The 17405-nt window shown below is 24.5% G+C and overlaps 1 protein-coding gene across 2 annotated transcripts in view; it reads right to left on the bottom strand.

Moving 5' to 3' along the window:
- LOC112598016 (proteoglycan 4) overlaps positions 1 to 17405 on the bottom strand; it is a 32628-nt gene that overhangs the window by 9432 nt on the left and 5791 nt on the right. The window contains exons 2-3 of one of the 2 annotated variants that reach the window (XM_025344317.1): positions 3726 to 4072; positions 1155 to 1448 (exon numbers count right to left, since the gene is read on the bottom strand). In XM_025344317.1, the coding sequence (XP_025200102.1) occupies positions 1155 to 1448; positions 3726 to 3923 (492 nt within the window). In that variant the 5' untranslated portion in view covers positions 3924 to 4072. The remainder of the gene's footprint in view (positions 1 to 1154; positions 1449 to 3725; positions 4073 to 17405) is intronic. The other variant, XM_025344318.1, reaches the window with a different exon arrangement.

The following is a 17405-nucleotide window of genomic DNA, read 5'->3' as shown; positions in this document are numbered from 1 at the left end:
CCTGAACATAATAAGCTATATACCATCATCAAAGAGGTGCGTTTGTATGTTTATTGTTTAGGCGGACAATTTTCGAGCGGCTATTGTTGTTCATTTTTAAGAAATCAAAATGTTATTAATCCTGATTGCGTAAGGCACATATAATATACCAATACTGTAACCCTTTCCACATCTCGTATGCTTCTCCGTTAGCAACAACCAAGAATTAAAACGCAGTAAAATTCGTGACTATCAACACGCGCGCGATCTAGTACGTTATATATGTGTACAACAATACCATTAGAGGAACTGATATATAGGGCTATCACACATCGGGTATTCAAACAAGTCAACGTCCTCCAACGTGCTAGGTTCAAGGTTTCACGATTGCTTTTGTGACCAAGCTGCTGCCAAGAATAATATAGAAAAAAGTAAAATAAAACCTATTCAGAACATTCTAAACTAGAACACAAGACAAAACTGGGCCGAAAACTATTTAGAGAACTTATTATCCATCAATTACTAAATATATTAAAATCTAAGAAAAAATGTATAATAAATTATTTAATACATAATCTCCTAGCTTAAAAAAATAATAATAATAATATTAAAATAGAATGACCTTTTTTATATTGAAGGATTTTGGGATTATAATTGTTCCAAATTAAAACTAGGTTTATAAAAAGTACCTTTGTATTATGAAAAATATAAAATTAGTAAATTTCAGAATAAATAACATTATATGCTACTAATATTTATTTGAACTAAAAAACAATTTCTTATTCATACATTCGAATGTATGTCATTAGTTATTATTTACTAATAATAGATACAATTTATCAACTATAAAATTTAGTATTTTATAAGTTAAGTCCAGATTTATACTAAATACGCATTATATATACTTACTAACCAAATTAATCAGAAATTAAAATGTTAAGATTCGTTTATCTCTGATATAATTTATTCCGATTCATAGTTAATAAAAAAAATTAAACCAAAACAGAAATAGACAATCTTAAATGTAAGAACGATAAGCTTAATAATATAGTTTAAAGTATAATCTTTAAAAACGATAATAATGAATAATATTTAAACTCAAGCATTAATAAAACTCAACATTCAACTATATACTTTCATCTTATTTTAAAATTCTTAATTTGTTCATATCTTACCTCTTCAACTGTTTCGTTTTTTACGTCAACAGCAGTTTGTTCCTTTACTACTGGTTTGGATTTATCTTTCTTACTGAAACTGATGCTTCTGAATGACCACGACTTTTTCTTCTTGCGTTTTTTTTCTGCAGATGCTTGTACCTCTTCTGAAGTGGCTTCGTCAGTTGGAGTTTTAGACGATTCATCTGCAACAGTGTCTACATCACCATTAGCTTCAGAAATCGGTGCTACAACTTCAGTTTTTTCTTCTTCAGTTTTAACAGGTTCCTTGACATCTTCGGTTTCAGCAATTTCCTGGAAAAATAATTATTGTAATATGATATTTACGTAATATTTTAACAAAATTTTGACTATATTTATATTCAATTAAATTAAAATTGATTTATATTATAGACGTTTGTTCATAACAATAACTATAATAACAACAAAATCGAAATATCTAAACTTAAAAACCAACTATTACTCATTAGCACGTTTTAATTTATATCGTATGCATGCTAAATTCAAACATTTATATAACAACAGATCTACTTTTTATTATTGATGTGTTTTTGGTATCCAATGATTTCGATTTTATTTTAACATCGAGACTTCAGATTTAAAACCATAATATTACTATACCCCTCTTCTCTTATGACTGCTACATTTAAAATTAGCAATCACCTCTAAAAGGGGATTTAATAAATTTAAAACCTATTAACAGCGATGAAATTTATAATGAAGGGGTAATTTAAATAATTCATATTAAAAAGCACAATCGTTTTCGATTTTTTGCAAGGAAACTTATTTTTATTTTTCTTAATTTTATCATTAAGAAGATGAAACTAAATACCAACGCAAATAATAATTTATTCTCTAGATACTCAACAATTTAAAATAATCATTGCATTTTATATTATTATGACTATTTAATTATATTTTACTTATGTAAAACATTTGTTTATATTTTCTAATCAACTGTTAATCTAAATTTAAATATCTAAAACAGATATTCATGCTACATTTGTATTTAATTATTTGAGAAAATACTAAATGTACAAGAAATTACTTTATATACAATTTACTATAATACCTAGATAAAATAAAATAAAATGTTTTCATAACCTTATAGGTTCATATTTTATACAGTATAGTATTTAAATATTAAAACATAATAATAGACATAATATATATATATCTAGATTAATTAAACAAAGTTAAAAGTACAGATGCGTGTAGCAATCAATAAACGCTGATTTTGTGTTTATACAAGAACAAAAGAATGTTAGCCGAGGCAACTATATAAAAATATAATAAGAATATTTAAATCATATCATTTTGTGGACTATTACTCTAAATAGTTATTTAAAACTAAAATAATTAGCATATTAATAAACTACAATTTTTTACATATAACTTCAAGTTATTGCAAACATACATGAAAACTTTATAATTTTTAAAATTTAGAATGGCAGCATAGATTATTATTTTCATATTTTATTTCAAAGCTGAATATTTTAGGAATTTCCGATTTATAAAGTCCTAAATTTGAACGAACAGTAAAATTAACTTCAAAATGTTGGTTTGTAATGATTTAAATCATGTGTATATATACATAAATATATTTTCAAAACTTGTAGTTCTCTAAGTAATGAATGAGCTAAGGTTATTATAAAAGTTGTGTAATTAATAATATATTAAAAAAGATTTTAGAATTTAACATTGTAAATTATATTAATATAATCAATATTTTTTTGGAAATAAACAAATGATGTGATACATTGATACTCGTACTAGGATAATTATTTATGAGATGAACAATTAATTTTATCTGGTAATTCCATTAGAAAATTAAAATATTAAATCATAAAATGCAATTTAATTAAATTACTAAATAATTAATATTATATTTATAGAATAAAATGTTCGGATTTAGTTATTTTACAGTCCATGTCTATGTTCATAAATAAGAATTTAACAAATATAGAAAATACAAGTATTATTTTAAAAGAGATACATTTTTATGGATGAATCAATTTATTTCTAAATAAATATGATAAATTATTATCTAGCCAAATATTAGATAATGGTATTTATACAAAGAATATTTCACGACTTGCATACCTACCGTAGAGCACAACTAACAAGATAAAACAAATACAAATCAAAGGTCTAGGTCAAATTACAAACCGAAGAAAACCGTGACGCTAAAATTAACATAGGTTAAAAACTAAAATGCTCAAATGCCACTGAATGCTTAAAATAAAATAATTACAAACATTATATAATCATAGCATTTTAATTACCTAGACTATTGGATCTCTTAAAGTAATTTATTGTTTTAAAATGATTCCTGGGATAAAAGTATTTATTATAATTGATATTATTTAGATGTTTAGACTTATGTTCTTATTCAATAAAATGTCAATAAATTAATATATATATATAATTCTAAAGTCCAACTATAAATAAAAACATGTTACATTTTATAATACCTTTGAACATAAACTATGTGAAATATTAAAAATTAAATAGTAATTTAACCAAAAAAAGTATAAAATTGGCATAGAATAACATAATACAAAATCAAACCTTTTCATCTATGTGAGGAGTTGATCCATTCTGTTTGGTTGTTTCTTCTACTCCACCATTTGCCTCAACAACTTGTTTCTCATCAGCTGAAGCAGTTGTAATTGTGCCATTTTCTAAAGGTTCTCCAGCTGCTCCTTTTTCTGCTTTTGTAGCTCCGGCAGATATGTCTACAGATCTTTTGCTTTGTCTGGCTCCCATATTGTGTTAATTATTTAATTAGTCACCAAAATAAAAACAACTGGTTTTTGCGTGTATAAAATTTAGCAATTAAAAAGTCAAACACTATACAATGTTTTTCTTCAATTAACAGTTTTCGATTCGGAACACAGCTTCTTTGTCAAACTATTCTGAAACAATAATAACGAAAATATCAAAATTAGTTATCGTTAGCCCCACCACGAACCTAAATGTCACACTAATGCAGCCTTATCTGTAAAAAACACTGAACTAAATAGTCGGCGGGGAATTTGTTCATTGAATACAAAGAATTATAATTTATAAAATACTCAGATTATCTGTTTTAACGATTTATTATTCAATATTTAACATTTATATCGAAACAATTTGAATTATTTACTACAATTAATATTTAACTAAAATATTTTGGGAATCCGTTGATAGTGATGATTTCCGGTAATGCATAACAAAAAAAAATAAATAAATCTTGTGGTTTATAATACTAAAAAAATTATAGTAGAATGAGAATGCATAAGGTACGTGATTTAAAATAAACGTCCATCTATTATACGTGCGCTGTATACAAGCGTGTTGCACTGATAATAATAAAAATTAAATAGATAGACTAGTGGATAAGCGATTGACTTGACCACCAGACATAATTCAATTTGAACGGGAATGTCTTGCATACATCCTGTGATCATTACCTTTGTCCTTGAACCGAGTTGTATTATGTTGTATGTTTAGGTTATATTATGTTACTTAAAACACACTATTGCTATTCTAATATGCTATACACAGTAGTACATACATACCAAATGCAAAATGTATAGTATCAGTTCGAGATAATATCAATTTAGAAAGAGAAATTTAATATAGTTATATTGTTTACAACTAAATAAATTAAAATATTTCTTACGTCAATATTTATTTTACAATATTGTAAATTTAAAACAACTAATAATTGGTATAAGATATGATAACATGTTTAATTTTACCGAATTATAATATAAGTACATATTATATTTTTCGAATTAAATATTTTTTTATATTATATGTATCTATTTAATAAACATAATATTTTTTGGTATTTAAATATGTAAGACAAAATAATAATCAAGAACCATATTAAAAATAAATTGATAAATAAACAAATATTTAATTTTAAGATTAAACTATTATTGGAAGTCATTAAAAACTGTTTTAACCATTGTTGTACATTATTTTATTACAACATAATATTTTTAACTGGATGATATTTATCTTATTTTTTTGCATAATTATGTAATATATACAACATATATTTTATGTTAGATGTAGACTTTTTCGATTAAATAGAATCAATTTTGATAAGAAAAATAACATATAATAACCATACAGTCATATAATAATAGTATAGATAGTGATACTCGTTGGTATATTATATAAATTATCCCAATTGTTGATTAATTAAGTAGGTATGATTTTTAAAACATTAACTCAACAATATTTAAACGCTATTGATATAAGATGTATTCATATTTTTTTTTTTACTACGATTATCATTAACTTTTAATATTAATTATTCATATATTAGTTATTAAAATTAGTAACATTTTTATTAAATATAAATTATTATTGAATACTGATATAATAACGTAATAAACGTTTAAATTATAGGTTCAAAAACCATTACATGTAACAAAACTGTGTACTAATTATTACTAAACATTCAATATTTAAATAATATAAAAATAAATTAGAAATTATTTTTATTTTCATAATTTTGTCCAATAATTTAATGTATAAATATAAAACAGCAATAACTATATAGTGACGAATATTAATGATCTCATGATAAATTTAAGGTTATTAATAATCGAATGTACTATGCCATTAAACTTATCACATCACTAAAACGTTAATTTAAATCATGTTAATTTCGTACCAAAGAATTTAAGCGATTTCAATCAATAAATAATAATGTTTTTAATGCGGATTATATAACGAGAAGATTTATTAACATGAATACATTTTGATTTCAACAACAAACATACTTTCAAAATTACTAACTAAAAATAAATAAATCGATACCATAAATTAAAATGCACAGATAATATTAACTATAATAAAAATATTACGTAATTATTGGGAAATTAAATTAGGTATTAAAATATAATAATATTTAATACATACCTAATACAAATAAATAAACATTAGTTAAAAAAAAAAATAAGAATGAAAGTTCAAATAACATAATTATTATATTACAAATTATTATTCTTTTTCATACTAGCAAAGCTATTTAAAAATTAAAAACATTGTGTAGATTATTACTCGAGTAAAATTAAAATAAAAACTAATGCATGAAGTGGTAAGTTATTATTTGTAGCATATAAAGTACTTCAAAATGTTATTAAAATGCAAACATACGTAAATAATTATAAGCTTCATATTTTGGTTTCAAGAATAACTCTTTATACAAACTAGGGAATTTATGCTTGTATATGTATATTATACGCAGCTTGACTGCAAATAATTAAAACGAGGATTTTAATTAAAAAAAAGTTTTGTAAGAGTTTTCTTTTCAATCTAATTGAATTACTTGACATTGTATTATTTGAAGTCATTAATGTGTACCTACTAATAAAAAGGGTAACTATGAATTTTCATTGTACAAGTGCAGATAAGAAATATGTATGTAGTGTAAACGTTTGAAAAATTTGATAAATTAAACAACTATTCAACATCCAATTTAAAAACAACTAACAACGGTACACAAACCTACTATAAACGCATTCAACATAAGACGACACTTTCTCCCCTTTCGTCTGCCCCAACCGACTAGGAACTCGTGACTCATCGTCGACGCCAGTGGTTTTCAACAGTTCAACTGTTTATACTGGACAGAGGGTCGTCGAATGAGTCATTTATTGTTATATTGATTTTTTTATAAACTTGGTATTATAGTTAGATGTTATATATTTGCATATTTTAAAACCTATTTAACATATTTACTTGGATATATTCATAATAAAAATTAATATAATTTAATAAATTACCCCTTAAATTACTAAAATGTTAAAAATTTATCATTTTTGAAGAATTAAATAAAACATAATACAAAATAAATAATTTGTATTCATTAGATAATTAGTACTGACTATAAGTTAAACAAATTGTAATCAAATAGAAAATATAATTTAAAAATGTAAGTTAAGACTACTTATAAAATGCTAAACAATGTTGCAGTCAGCAATTGCTATTCGACGTGGTATTTCGGCAATTTCTTTTAAGCTACTTATATTGATTTAAATAATATATTTTGGCCCGGTTCATTTTTTCAAGAGGACATTTTAAGTGAAGATTTCAATTATAAAATACATACAAAGAATCAGAAATTTAGAATTTAAATTTTTTTCATGGCAAAATATCTAGTCTTTTCTAAGACATTTTAAAAGTTATAATAATATTTTATTTTTTTAAGTAAATGTCTTATTATCGTATTAATATTATGATACTAATTGTTATTACATAAAATAAGATGTTTTATCAATAATTAAAAAATATATATTTTTATCCAAATTATTAAAAATATGGGAAATAAAACTACGTACTTATAATTATTAAAGTCTAAATCATTCATGCAGTATTGACCATTAAATATGTAAACAATATCTACAGAAAAAATTATTATAACCATGATAATAAAGATTATACGGTATGCGATTATACGAATTTAAAAAATACATACATAATATTCAGTATTTATAATAAATAAAAAACAACGACCTTGCTCGAAATTCAATGTCGACATGGCCAACACTGACCCGTGTCGCGAATTGTGATAATGATGCGTAATAACGATTCCTTCAATGACTCACCACAGTATTCATCTTTCTATATAAATTAGTCAGTTTCAACGATGCGATCCGGTGATGAGTAACGATAAAATCACTGTTCTATAAATAAGGTACCTATAATGCTTATATTACAGTCGAATTTAGTTATTTTAAAGATTTAGTACAAGTTTACTAATAATATTAAATAAGAGAAGGAGTCTAACAAATAAATTAATATAATATAAGTTAAATTATAACAGTTATGTGCTATTGAGACATTTTATGAATACATAAAATATAGGTAAATACATAATATTTTCAAGCCAATGATGGATGAAGGGTGTATATTATTAATAGTAAACTTTAATACGCAAGATAAAAATATTTCAAAAACATGTTTTGTTGTTTTCAAAGCTTTTGGAAGTAGTACACACTTAAAGTATTCAAATGTATTAAACGTAATCAAATATACGTACGTCATATAAAATATTATAATTATAGTACAACTTTATATTATTAATTAGTTTAAGTTAATATGACAAAAAAATCTACAGCTTTCAAATTTATATTGCAACTTTGATTTTAATCTGATTTATAGATTATAGTATAAATAATAGATATAATTATCGCAATATAAATAATTCAATACCATTTTAACCAAAGATTCATAGAAATATATTTCTCTATTTATTTAAATAGTTTTAATTCAACGAACATTGATAGATTAGAATTTTATTTTCTACATCAATATTAAATAAAGAATTTCAGTCAACATTTTACGACTAGGTCGTAAATATGATAAACTTTTAAAATAAAATCGCAGAATAGTTATCTATAAATATATTATATTACAAAAATCGATTAAACGATCATTGACACCGTTTCATAACCGATTTATAGCTTAAAGCATATAACAATTTTCACATAATACAATAATGATAATAGTTTATTATTTGATAGAATAAAATAGGAGTATACGTATATATCTTTTAATATATGAATATGAATCTACAATAGTGAATCTTATATTTGACTAAACTATAAATAAAAATTGGAAATTATAAGAAAAATTAATTTTATTATTCATTGAACATTAAATCAATTTTACATAGTGAAACATTAAATGGAATTTAAGCCTTAATGAATGACAAAAAATGTATTCAATTTAAAACACTTAAATATATTATATTACAGAATATAATAGGAATATACTTTTACTATATTACTATAAAGTTAAGTTATTGACGTTATTGTTAAGTATTCGTAATTTATTTCTCGATAACACTATTCTATGTATATATGCATCGGAGTGACAATATTTCCACGAGTATATGCGTAATATTTTAAAGATAGTGAAACATAAAGAAAATTAAAAAATTATGAAAATAACACCATAAACCAACTAATTTAATCTAATTACTTTGATTATAATGATTATACACCAATACTAACTTGTTATTTAAATAAAAATCAATATAATTATTATAAACAAAGGAATATCAACAAAGTTTACAAACTAAATTGGTTGTAAATAATAAATTATTTTAGAAATGTCTAATATTATATATTTTAGTTTATTATTCAGACCATTTAATAAACATACAATTTATGTATATATAATAGCTGTTTATTTTATATAAAAAAACAAAAAAAAACAACACACACACAATAAGCAATACGTTAGACATCGTTCAAATTGATGTTGGTTAAAAATTGATTTTTTTTTTTTAATTATTAATAAAAAGAACTTGTTTTATTCTTATACCAACAATAATATACGATGTTAACATTTTCTGATACACTTACGTTCATACTTGGGTGTTTTATATAACAGTTTTGATAAGTGTAAAAAAAAAGTTATATATACAAGACATTCAAAACTGGATCACTCAAACACATTTTGTAATAGTTATATATACAATTATTATAATAAAATAATATTGTAACGTTTAAATATTGAACCATTTTAATGATGTAGTTAAAACATAATCAAATATATTGTTTTAAACTGCGTAAATCAACCATGTTATAATATAATATTTATAAAATAAGCCTCTTTGTCTTTGTTTGCACACTCCAGAATTTAGATAAGACTGTATAAAAATTGAATTTATTTTATTTTATCAATATTATGTTTATAATAATTTTTATCTAAATATTAATTCAACCAGTGAAATATTATACATGCACGTGGCTTAATAAATATTTATTATTTATACTAAATTGATTTAATTATAAAATAAGTATATTACCTATCTTTTAAACAAATATAATTCTTACTAAAACATTATTTAAACTAAATATTATCATATAGAAGATAAATCTAATTCACTTGACAAAAATAAAACCGTTGTATGAATATTGGGAAAAAATGTAATCCAAATGACTATCTAATTAGAATACAAAAATATCAAGTTTCCTGTGGTCACGGTTTCGGTTTTCATTGATATAGTCATGTCGAATTACATTACTCGTGAGATACACATTACACAAGTCGATTAAACATGTAAGGAAGTTCACAATAGAAAACAAATACTGTTGCAAATAATTACCAACAGTGGAATGTCGCTTCAGTTTTAATTCGGAACTTATTAAGAAATGTGGATGATTTAACCATTCTTACGTATATAAAGTAAAAAATAATTTAGTCAAGTAGTACTAAGTAACATAATTTCCTTTTATCCGAAAATTATTTTATAAGTTATAACTAATATAAAAATGTTTAAGAATAATGCACGAAGGTTTTTTTTTATTTTTTCAAAAAATATTAATTATAAAAGCACAACATTAGTGATATAAAATATTAGCTAACATCCTTGCATCATAATCTAAAATGTAATTCAGTATGATGAATGATTTTAATTAATATAACATCTGGCTAACATAACATCTACAAGTCTTTGGGTTTTTTTATTTCTTAGAACATCAAATATAATTTTAATTTAATCTTCAGAAAAATAATCTAATACACTAAGTTATTTCTTATATTAAAGTGAACAGATTAAAATGTATGTGTTATTTAAGGTCCTATGTTAAATTTTTATGCTATTTTAACTTTGAAATAAGTTATGAAAACATTAAAGTTTACAGCAAAATTTTTATATTATGCGTCAGTGACAGATGCAGATACGACATATTTTTAAAGGAAGCCAACCAAAAACGGTTATTTTAATATTAACTATCACCGTCGTATTAAAATTGCATTTATAATATTATAAGGCGGTTAATCCATGTATTGTAGTAAAAATATAAATTTCATCAGATTTTGGGCTCTAAATATAACAGACATATATAAAAATGATCACAAAAAGTTATAAGCGCCAAGATAAAATATACAAAAACTAAGCCGCCATGTGAGTTAATCCTACAATATAGTATCTTCAGTGCTCTGTAAAACAATTTCTAACCACTTGGGTCACTATAAAACGGTAGACAACTTTCATTGATCCAACTTTAGAAATATAATATGTTAAATATTCTATTGTAAATATTAGTAAAAAAAAAAAAAAAAATTATACCAACAGTGATTAATACAATTTGAAATAAACCGTACGCATATAAAAACACAAAATAATTAAAGAAGAAAGTACATCATTATTGGATCTAAGAATTATTTAACATAGTAAATAATTTCAATCATCATTAAAGGTTCGATCAATGTAAAAAAGAACGTCGTGAACAGATAACCAAAGCAGAATACATTTTTATACAGATTTAACAGTTCCTTCACTTCAAGTGACACCGTTTTTTGTATTATTTGTACCCACTAAATCAAAAGGCTGTGAAAACCTTTGAGTTTTTCACTTTTCATTGTATGAGAAGGCCCATAGAGTCACTGATTTCGATTCGCTACGTGTTCGTAATTTTACTATTACTTATTCTGATCGCAACGACAATGTAAATCCGGCATATGAAAGTCCATGATGTGCATGAAATACCGACGAAGCGCCGCCACCAGTTCTTATTGTGAGTGCAACACAAATTACTGGCTAGGTACCTCTTTATCATTCCGTTCACACGTAACAAGGACGCACTTTGCTTCTCAATAACCAAACGAAAATTATTGTATTTTCACTACCGGAATACAGGCGCAATTGTCTTTTTTCAACACCGATTAAACGAAATGTTAGTTCGAATTTTACTAGTAATAGATTAATTCACAATCTTAGTCAAAGTATTTGAAGGTATGAATATTACGCACTTGTAAATATATAGGTACTTCATTATTTTAAAACAAATAATATAACACAAATTATCTAGTTCAAAAAAATTTGGACATGTTTTGTTAAAAAAATAATGGAAAAATATTAATAATCGTTAATTATAGTATTTTATTACTCAATATATAAATGGTAAATATTCCATCGCTATATCTAATATTTATTTATTGTTTATTAAACAAACAACGAGGATATTTAAACGAGTAACTTAGAGGTTCACAAATAATATACAAACATTTAAACATAATCATAAGACATACACAATACATAAACATAGAGTGAGGAAATCTATTTCCGTGATAAAACATCCGGCAGATTCATGTTTACTCGAAGCATTCAAGCATCCGAAAATAGGATCAAAAACAAACAAGAGTCATCTTCGTTTAGGATCTGGGAATGGTCAATGCGACCATACCCAGAGGCAGAACGAACCGGTTTCTAAACGCCATTTCATGCTTATAAAATGTAGTCTTAAGTACTCATATGGAAACTACTTATTACTGGATAATTTTTCACGGTTCAAGGTCACGGGTCGTACGTACAAAGGATTGCGTCGGATTATATAAATAAATAATAATTTACAGGACTTTAACAACGCTGCTAACGTTGTTCCTTCACAACTATCGGGAGAGGAACGAGTTTTTACTAACCTGTATGCTCGCCTGTATGACACACAAAGTGATAGAATTAATCTATATCAGCCAATGACAAACTTGGTGCCCCTCTCAATTGCTAAGTTTAAATCCATGGAATCGATCAACAAAAGAATCGTGTTTATATCTTTATTATATTTTCTGTTGTAAAAAATATGACCTTCTCAAGGGAATGGGGAACGAATTGAAGATTTTCTTATGTAGGGTTCTTATTCTCTAATGTCCACTAGTTGTTAACAGCGAAAGTATAAACAAAAAAAAAAAACTGTCTGAATATATTAATAGTCAACTAATATTGTACTTTCCATTAATAAATTGGTACAATTATGGGCATAATATTACTATGCTATTATATTTTTAAGAGAGCGCATACATAGACTCATAAAAATTGTTGTATACCACTCATTAACAACAAACAATTGTAAATAAATAAATATCTATATCCAAAAAAAAAAATAAGATAGATTACAAAAACAAAAAATTTGCCATCGAATTCTTCAGTGTGGTTAAACTATTTTTTACTAGAAATACTTTATCTTATTAACACATCATAGAGTCAACTTATGGTATACTATTAAGATAAATGAAATAATAAGTACATAATAATAACATTTTTATCATAATATAACATAAATATACAATATATAATATATATATATAACACGATTTACTCAAAACCGATTTTAATTATGACATTGAAGTTGCATCTTGGAAATTATTCGTAGATATTAGATATCTAGATGTAAAATATATATAAGAATTCGAAATAATTCTACAAAAATTATTGTTTCTCTTAAGTGGAAGCACATAGTCATTAATAAAAAAAGATACAATCGATACTGGAATATATTGTATACATTAAAATGAAACATAATACATAGGTATAATTGATAACACAGATTACCTAACAATTTAATTCGATTATATTATATTACTAACTTACAATGTACTACATTTCGTAACAATAAAATAGTATTTAAGAGTAAATACTATATACTTACTTCAATTACTTTTCCAGTCAAGAAGCCTCAAGCATTTATTTGTCTTATCTAAATTTATTATTGCATATACAAGAAATAAAGGTATAATGTAACAGAGGTCAAATTATAACATAATTTACAATTGAGAGTCAAGCCCCCAGCTAAATGGTATTTAAGCTCAATAAATCATCTAAAAGAAGGTTTACACTTATAGAATAAATTCTTAACATCAGAAAAGTAAAATCGAACTATTTTTTTTTTATATACATTATTAAACAGTATATTGTGACCACGTGATGATAAAATTATAATTGGTAATAATGATAAAATGGTAAGTACAATGAAGGTATTTATTTTAATATCAAGTGAATAATCATGTTTTCACGTCAAGGCGGTTTCTAATCAAACAATTATTTAAGATGTAAAAAGTGTATATTGAACCATCGATTAATTGCATATAAAACATTTAATTATTACTATGGTTATTTAATTTGCTAGAAGTAATTTTAGCTTGTTAAGTCCTTATAGTAGATTTTTTACTATAATATGTTTTAATTAAAATTTCAGTATTCAGCACCCGTACTAGAAATAATTTACAACATTAACACACCACACAGTTTTACGGTTTTAAAATTACTTAATATAAACAAGAAGATAGTCCAAATCATTTAGATTATGTTACGCAATAGATACATAACATTTTGAATACTATTGCAAAACGTGAACTGTTCAAACAATATATAATTTACCACCTAACTGTTGATAAAGTTATACTGCAATACATAAACCGTGAGTAGAATATTATACTACCAACATTAACTCGGTTATTATCGTGTAACCGAAATCCAACAAAAATTATAAAATGTTTTCTTTTCAACGTAGATTCAAATTTACGTTAAGTACTATCAAATAATATCATAGCTAATATACGTCTATAAAGTTATAAAGTTAGCTCTACATCATGTTAAAATTTTCAAAACGAATAATTTAATTATTTAATTGTAAGTAATTATAAGTTCAATTTCAAAATTAGTAAGATGTAATTTACATTTTGTTTCGGGTGATTTGACTGTGATTGTGTGATAATGATGGTGAAAAACGAGAATAGGACACTAAACATAATTCTTTCAAAACATTTTTAATAGTTAACTAATAATTTTTTTCGGGAAAATGTTTTCATAGTTAGCGCAACTATTCTAGATACAGTTTTATTATAAAAAAAAAAACTAACTTACAAATTAAGAAATACAAATTAAATGAAACTAACAATGATTGTTATCATAAGATTATTAGCACTCGGCAGTAATGGCTATACTTTACCGAAAGATAATTAGTTACATTCCGATTAGTATCATTTTACTTGTTCTAATTTGGAACAAGACCAATTAATGTATGTTGACACAATACATGGTAATAGCAGTTTAAAATACCTAAATAAAATGTACATGCCTGCACCCAGTTATTTTAGTAATTTTTGGGTAGGTCCGGATATTTTACTTATTTGAATCTATACTACACCTTAAAAAATTTTAGAAAAAAAGAAGCAAAATGTCAAAATAATTGAAATGTGACATGACCGTATTGAACACTATCAAAAATTAAAGGGAACGTCTGGCGCCATGATAACAGATACTTCAAGAATGTATCTTGATAAATATAAGTAACATTAAATACCTATACATAAATATATATTTATATATAAATTACTGTTGTATCTACTATAAGCCATGTGCTAATATAAATATTTTTATTATTAAATTTTGAATTTATAGCAAATCGATTAAAAAGTGCTATACCTATACATGTACAGAAAAAACATTTTTATAATTCAAAAATGTAACCACTTGTCATATTACATAATTTACTTATGTATATACTATCTATTTATCAAATTATACAACTATTGAAGTCCGTAAAAAATGTTTGTAGTCCATATATTCAAAGATTTCTATTTGAGATATACATATAAAATAATCTAAATAAAATTGTTTATATAAGTAATGCTGAATATAGACATTTAATTTTTATGCTACTTAAATATATAATATATACTCATACTTATAAATGCTCATATATAATAATTATGATTAACTAGATTAATTTTAGTAAAAATTTTAAATTTTAGATTCTGATAGCTTAAAACATAAATTAATGTTTGATTTGTTAGTACGTATAAGCTGATACAGTGAAACAGTTAACTACTTCATCCATTTAATTTTAATTGTTATCAAATATTTTATTGATAACATAAATATGAACAAGATATTAGTTTTAATATTGTTGAGGCATTATGGGGTGCGATTCGTACACTTTTATGCTAAAAAAATTAAGAATTGACATTAGGAACAATGCAGTTTTGAAGCGGTTAATGTGACCGAACAACAACTCATCAAGGTATTTACAACAAGAACAGAAGGGAATCTTGGGGGGTCCTAAATGAACTAAATAGTACAAAGAATTTATTCTTAGCAACTCGAGGAGAACAATTAAAAAAATAATCTAATGCCACTAGTCATATCCTACAGAATAAATTAATTAAACACCACGCCGCTAGACTTATCATATGTAGGTACTCATAATGGATTAATTACCACAATCGATGATGTACGATTGTAAATAACACGGTCTATTATCTTTAATTTCTACTTAACACCACTGATTATACACGTTAGCATAAAATTGATAATCAAGGTAGGTATTAAAAACTGTATAGGTACCTACTTTTTAAGAATTCACAAAAATTGTATAATAATGAATATTTTACTAAGAAAAACATGCTAGTACACTATTTTTTTTTTATAAATATTAAAACATTTAAAATTCCTTTTTTTTTGATTATAGATCAATGTACAGACACAACAACGTATAAATATGTTTAAAAACTTTAATAAGGATAAAGTGTAGACTTTAAAGACTTTAGAATTTTAGCCCACTGATAAAGAATCAAATCATAAAATCAATACACGTCTCGCAATATTAAAAAATAAAATAAAAAATATTTGAACTTGATTTTCAGGGCGTTTAGTCACTGGTCACGGGCTGCTACCATTTTACGTACCAATATAATTTGGTAACAGTAAAAAATAAAGAAAGAATAAAAAAATCAGTATCTCTGTATTATAACCCATTGTTATGCCCCCACTATGAATTTAGAACGTATTCTGACGAAACAAAGAAATAGTTGGTTATAATCGAAATAGCTTACAAAGTATAATAAACTCGTGTGTATTATTATCATTATTATGTTATACGAATTCTGACAAAACACCAGGTGAGCATGTCCGTTTTAGTATAACTAGATAAAACCAACTTCAGCAGCACCAACTTAATAGAATAACTATTAAATCATGATTTTTTTTTAATGCATTATCTATATACAAGATTATAGGTATTTATTCATATATAAATATTAAATAAATTCACGGAAAATATCAAATACGTAGAATATAATATTCTGAGACAAAAATCCCAAAATCACAATGTATGACGTAACTTTTAAACAGTAAAAATAATTATTCGTTTTTTCGGAATTGATATCGTTTAACTCTAGCAGAGATAACACTAAAAAAGCGGCGTGTACGTAGTACATTGTGCGATATCACTATAATATAATCCAACAAATAGTTCGTTTTTAATGGCAATCAGTAAGATAGTAAATATTAAACACATCGATAAAACATAATCTGACATTGTTCATTAATTGTGTATGATAATATAATGTAATATTAAAATATAACGATCATCTTATCGTATTCGTACGATGGCTGTAACGAAAACTGACAGTCGAGAAGAGGTCGTCGACGTGTATATAAGAGTATATGCGATACAC

The sequence above is a fragment of the Melanaphis sacchari genome, unplaced genomic scaffold (assembly GCF_002803265.2).
Source record: "Melanaphis sacchari strain LSU unplaced genomic scaffold, SCAv2.0 Contig44_pilon_pilon, whole genome shotgun sequence".
NCBI classification, from domain to species: domain Eukaryota; kingdom Metazoa; phylum Arthropoda; class Insecta; order Hemiptera; family Aphididae; genus Melanaphis; species Melanaphis sacchari.
Note: the sequence above shows the minus strand (reverse complement) of the source record. Positions and strands in the feature narration are given on the sequence as shown.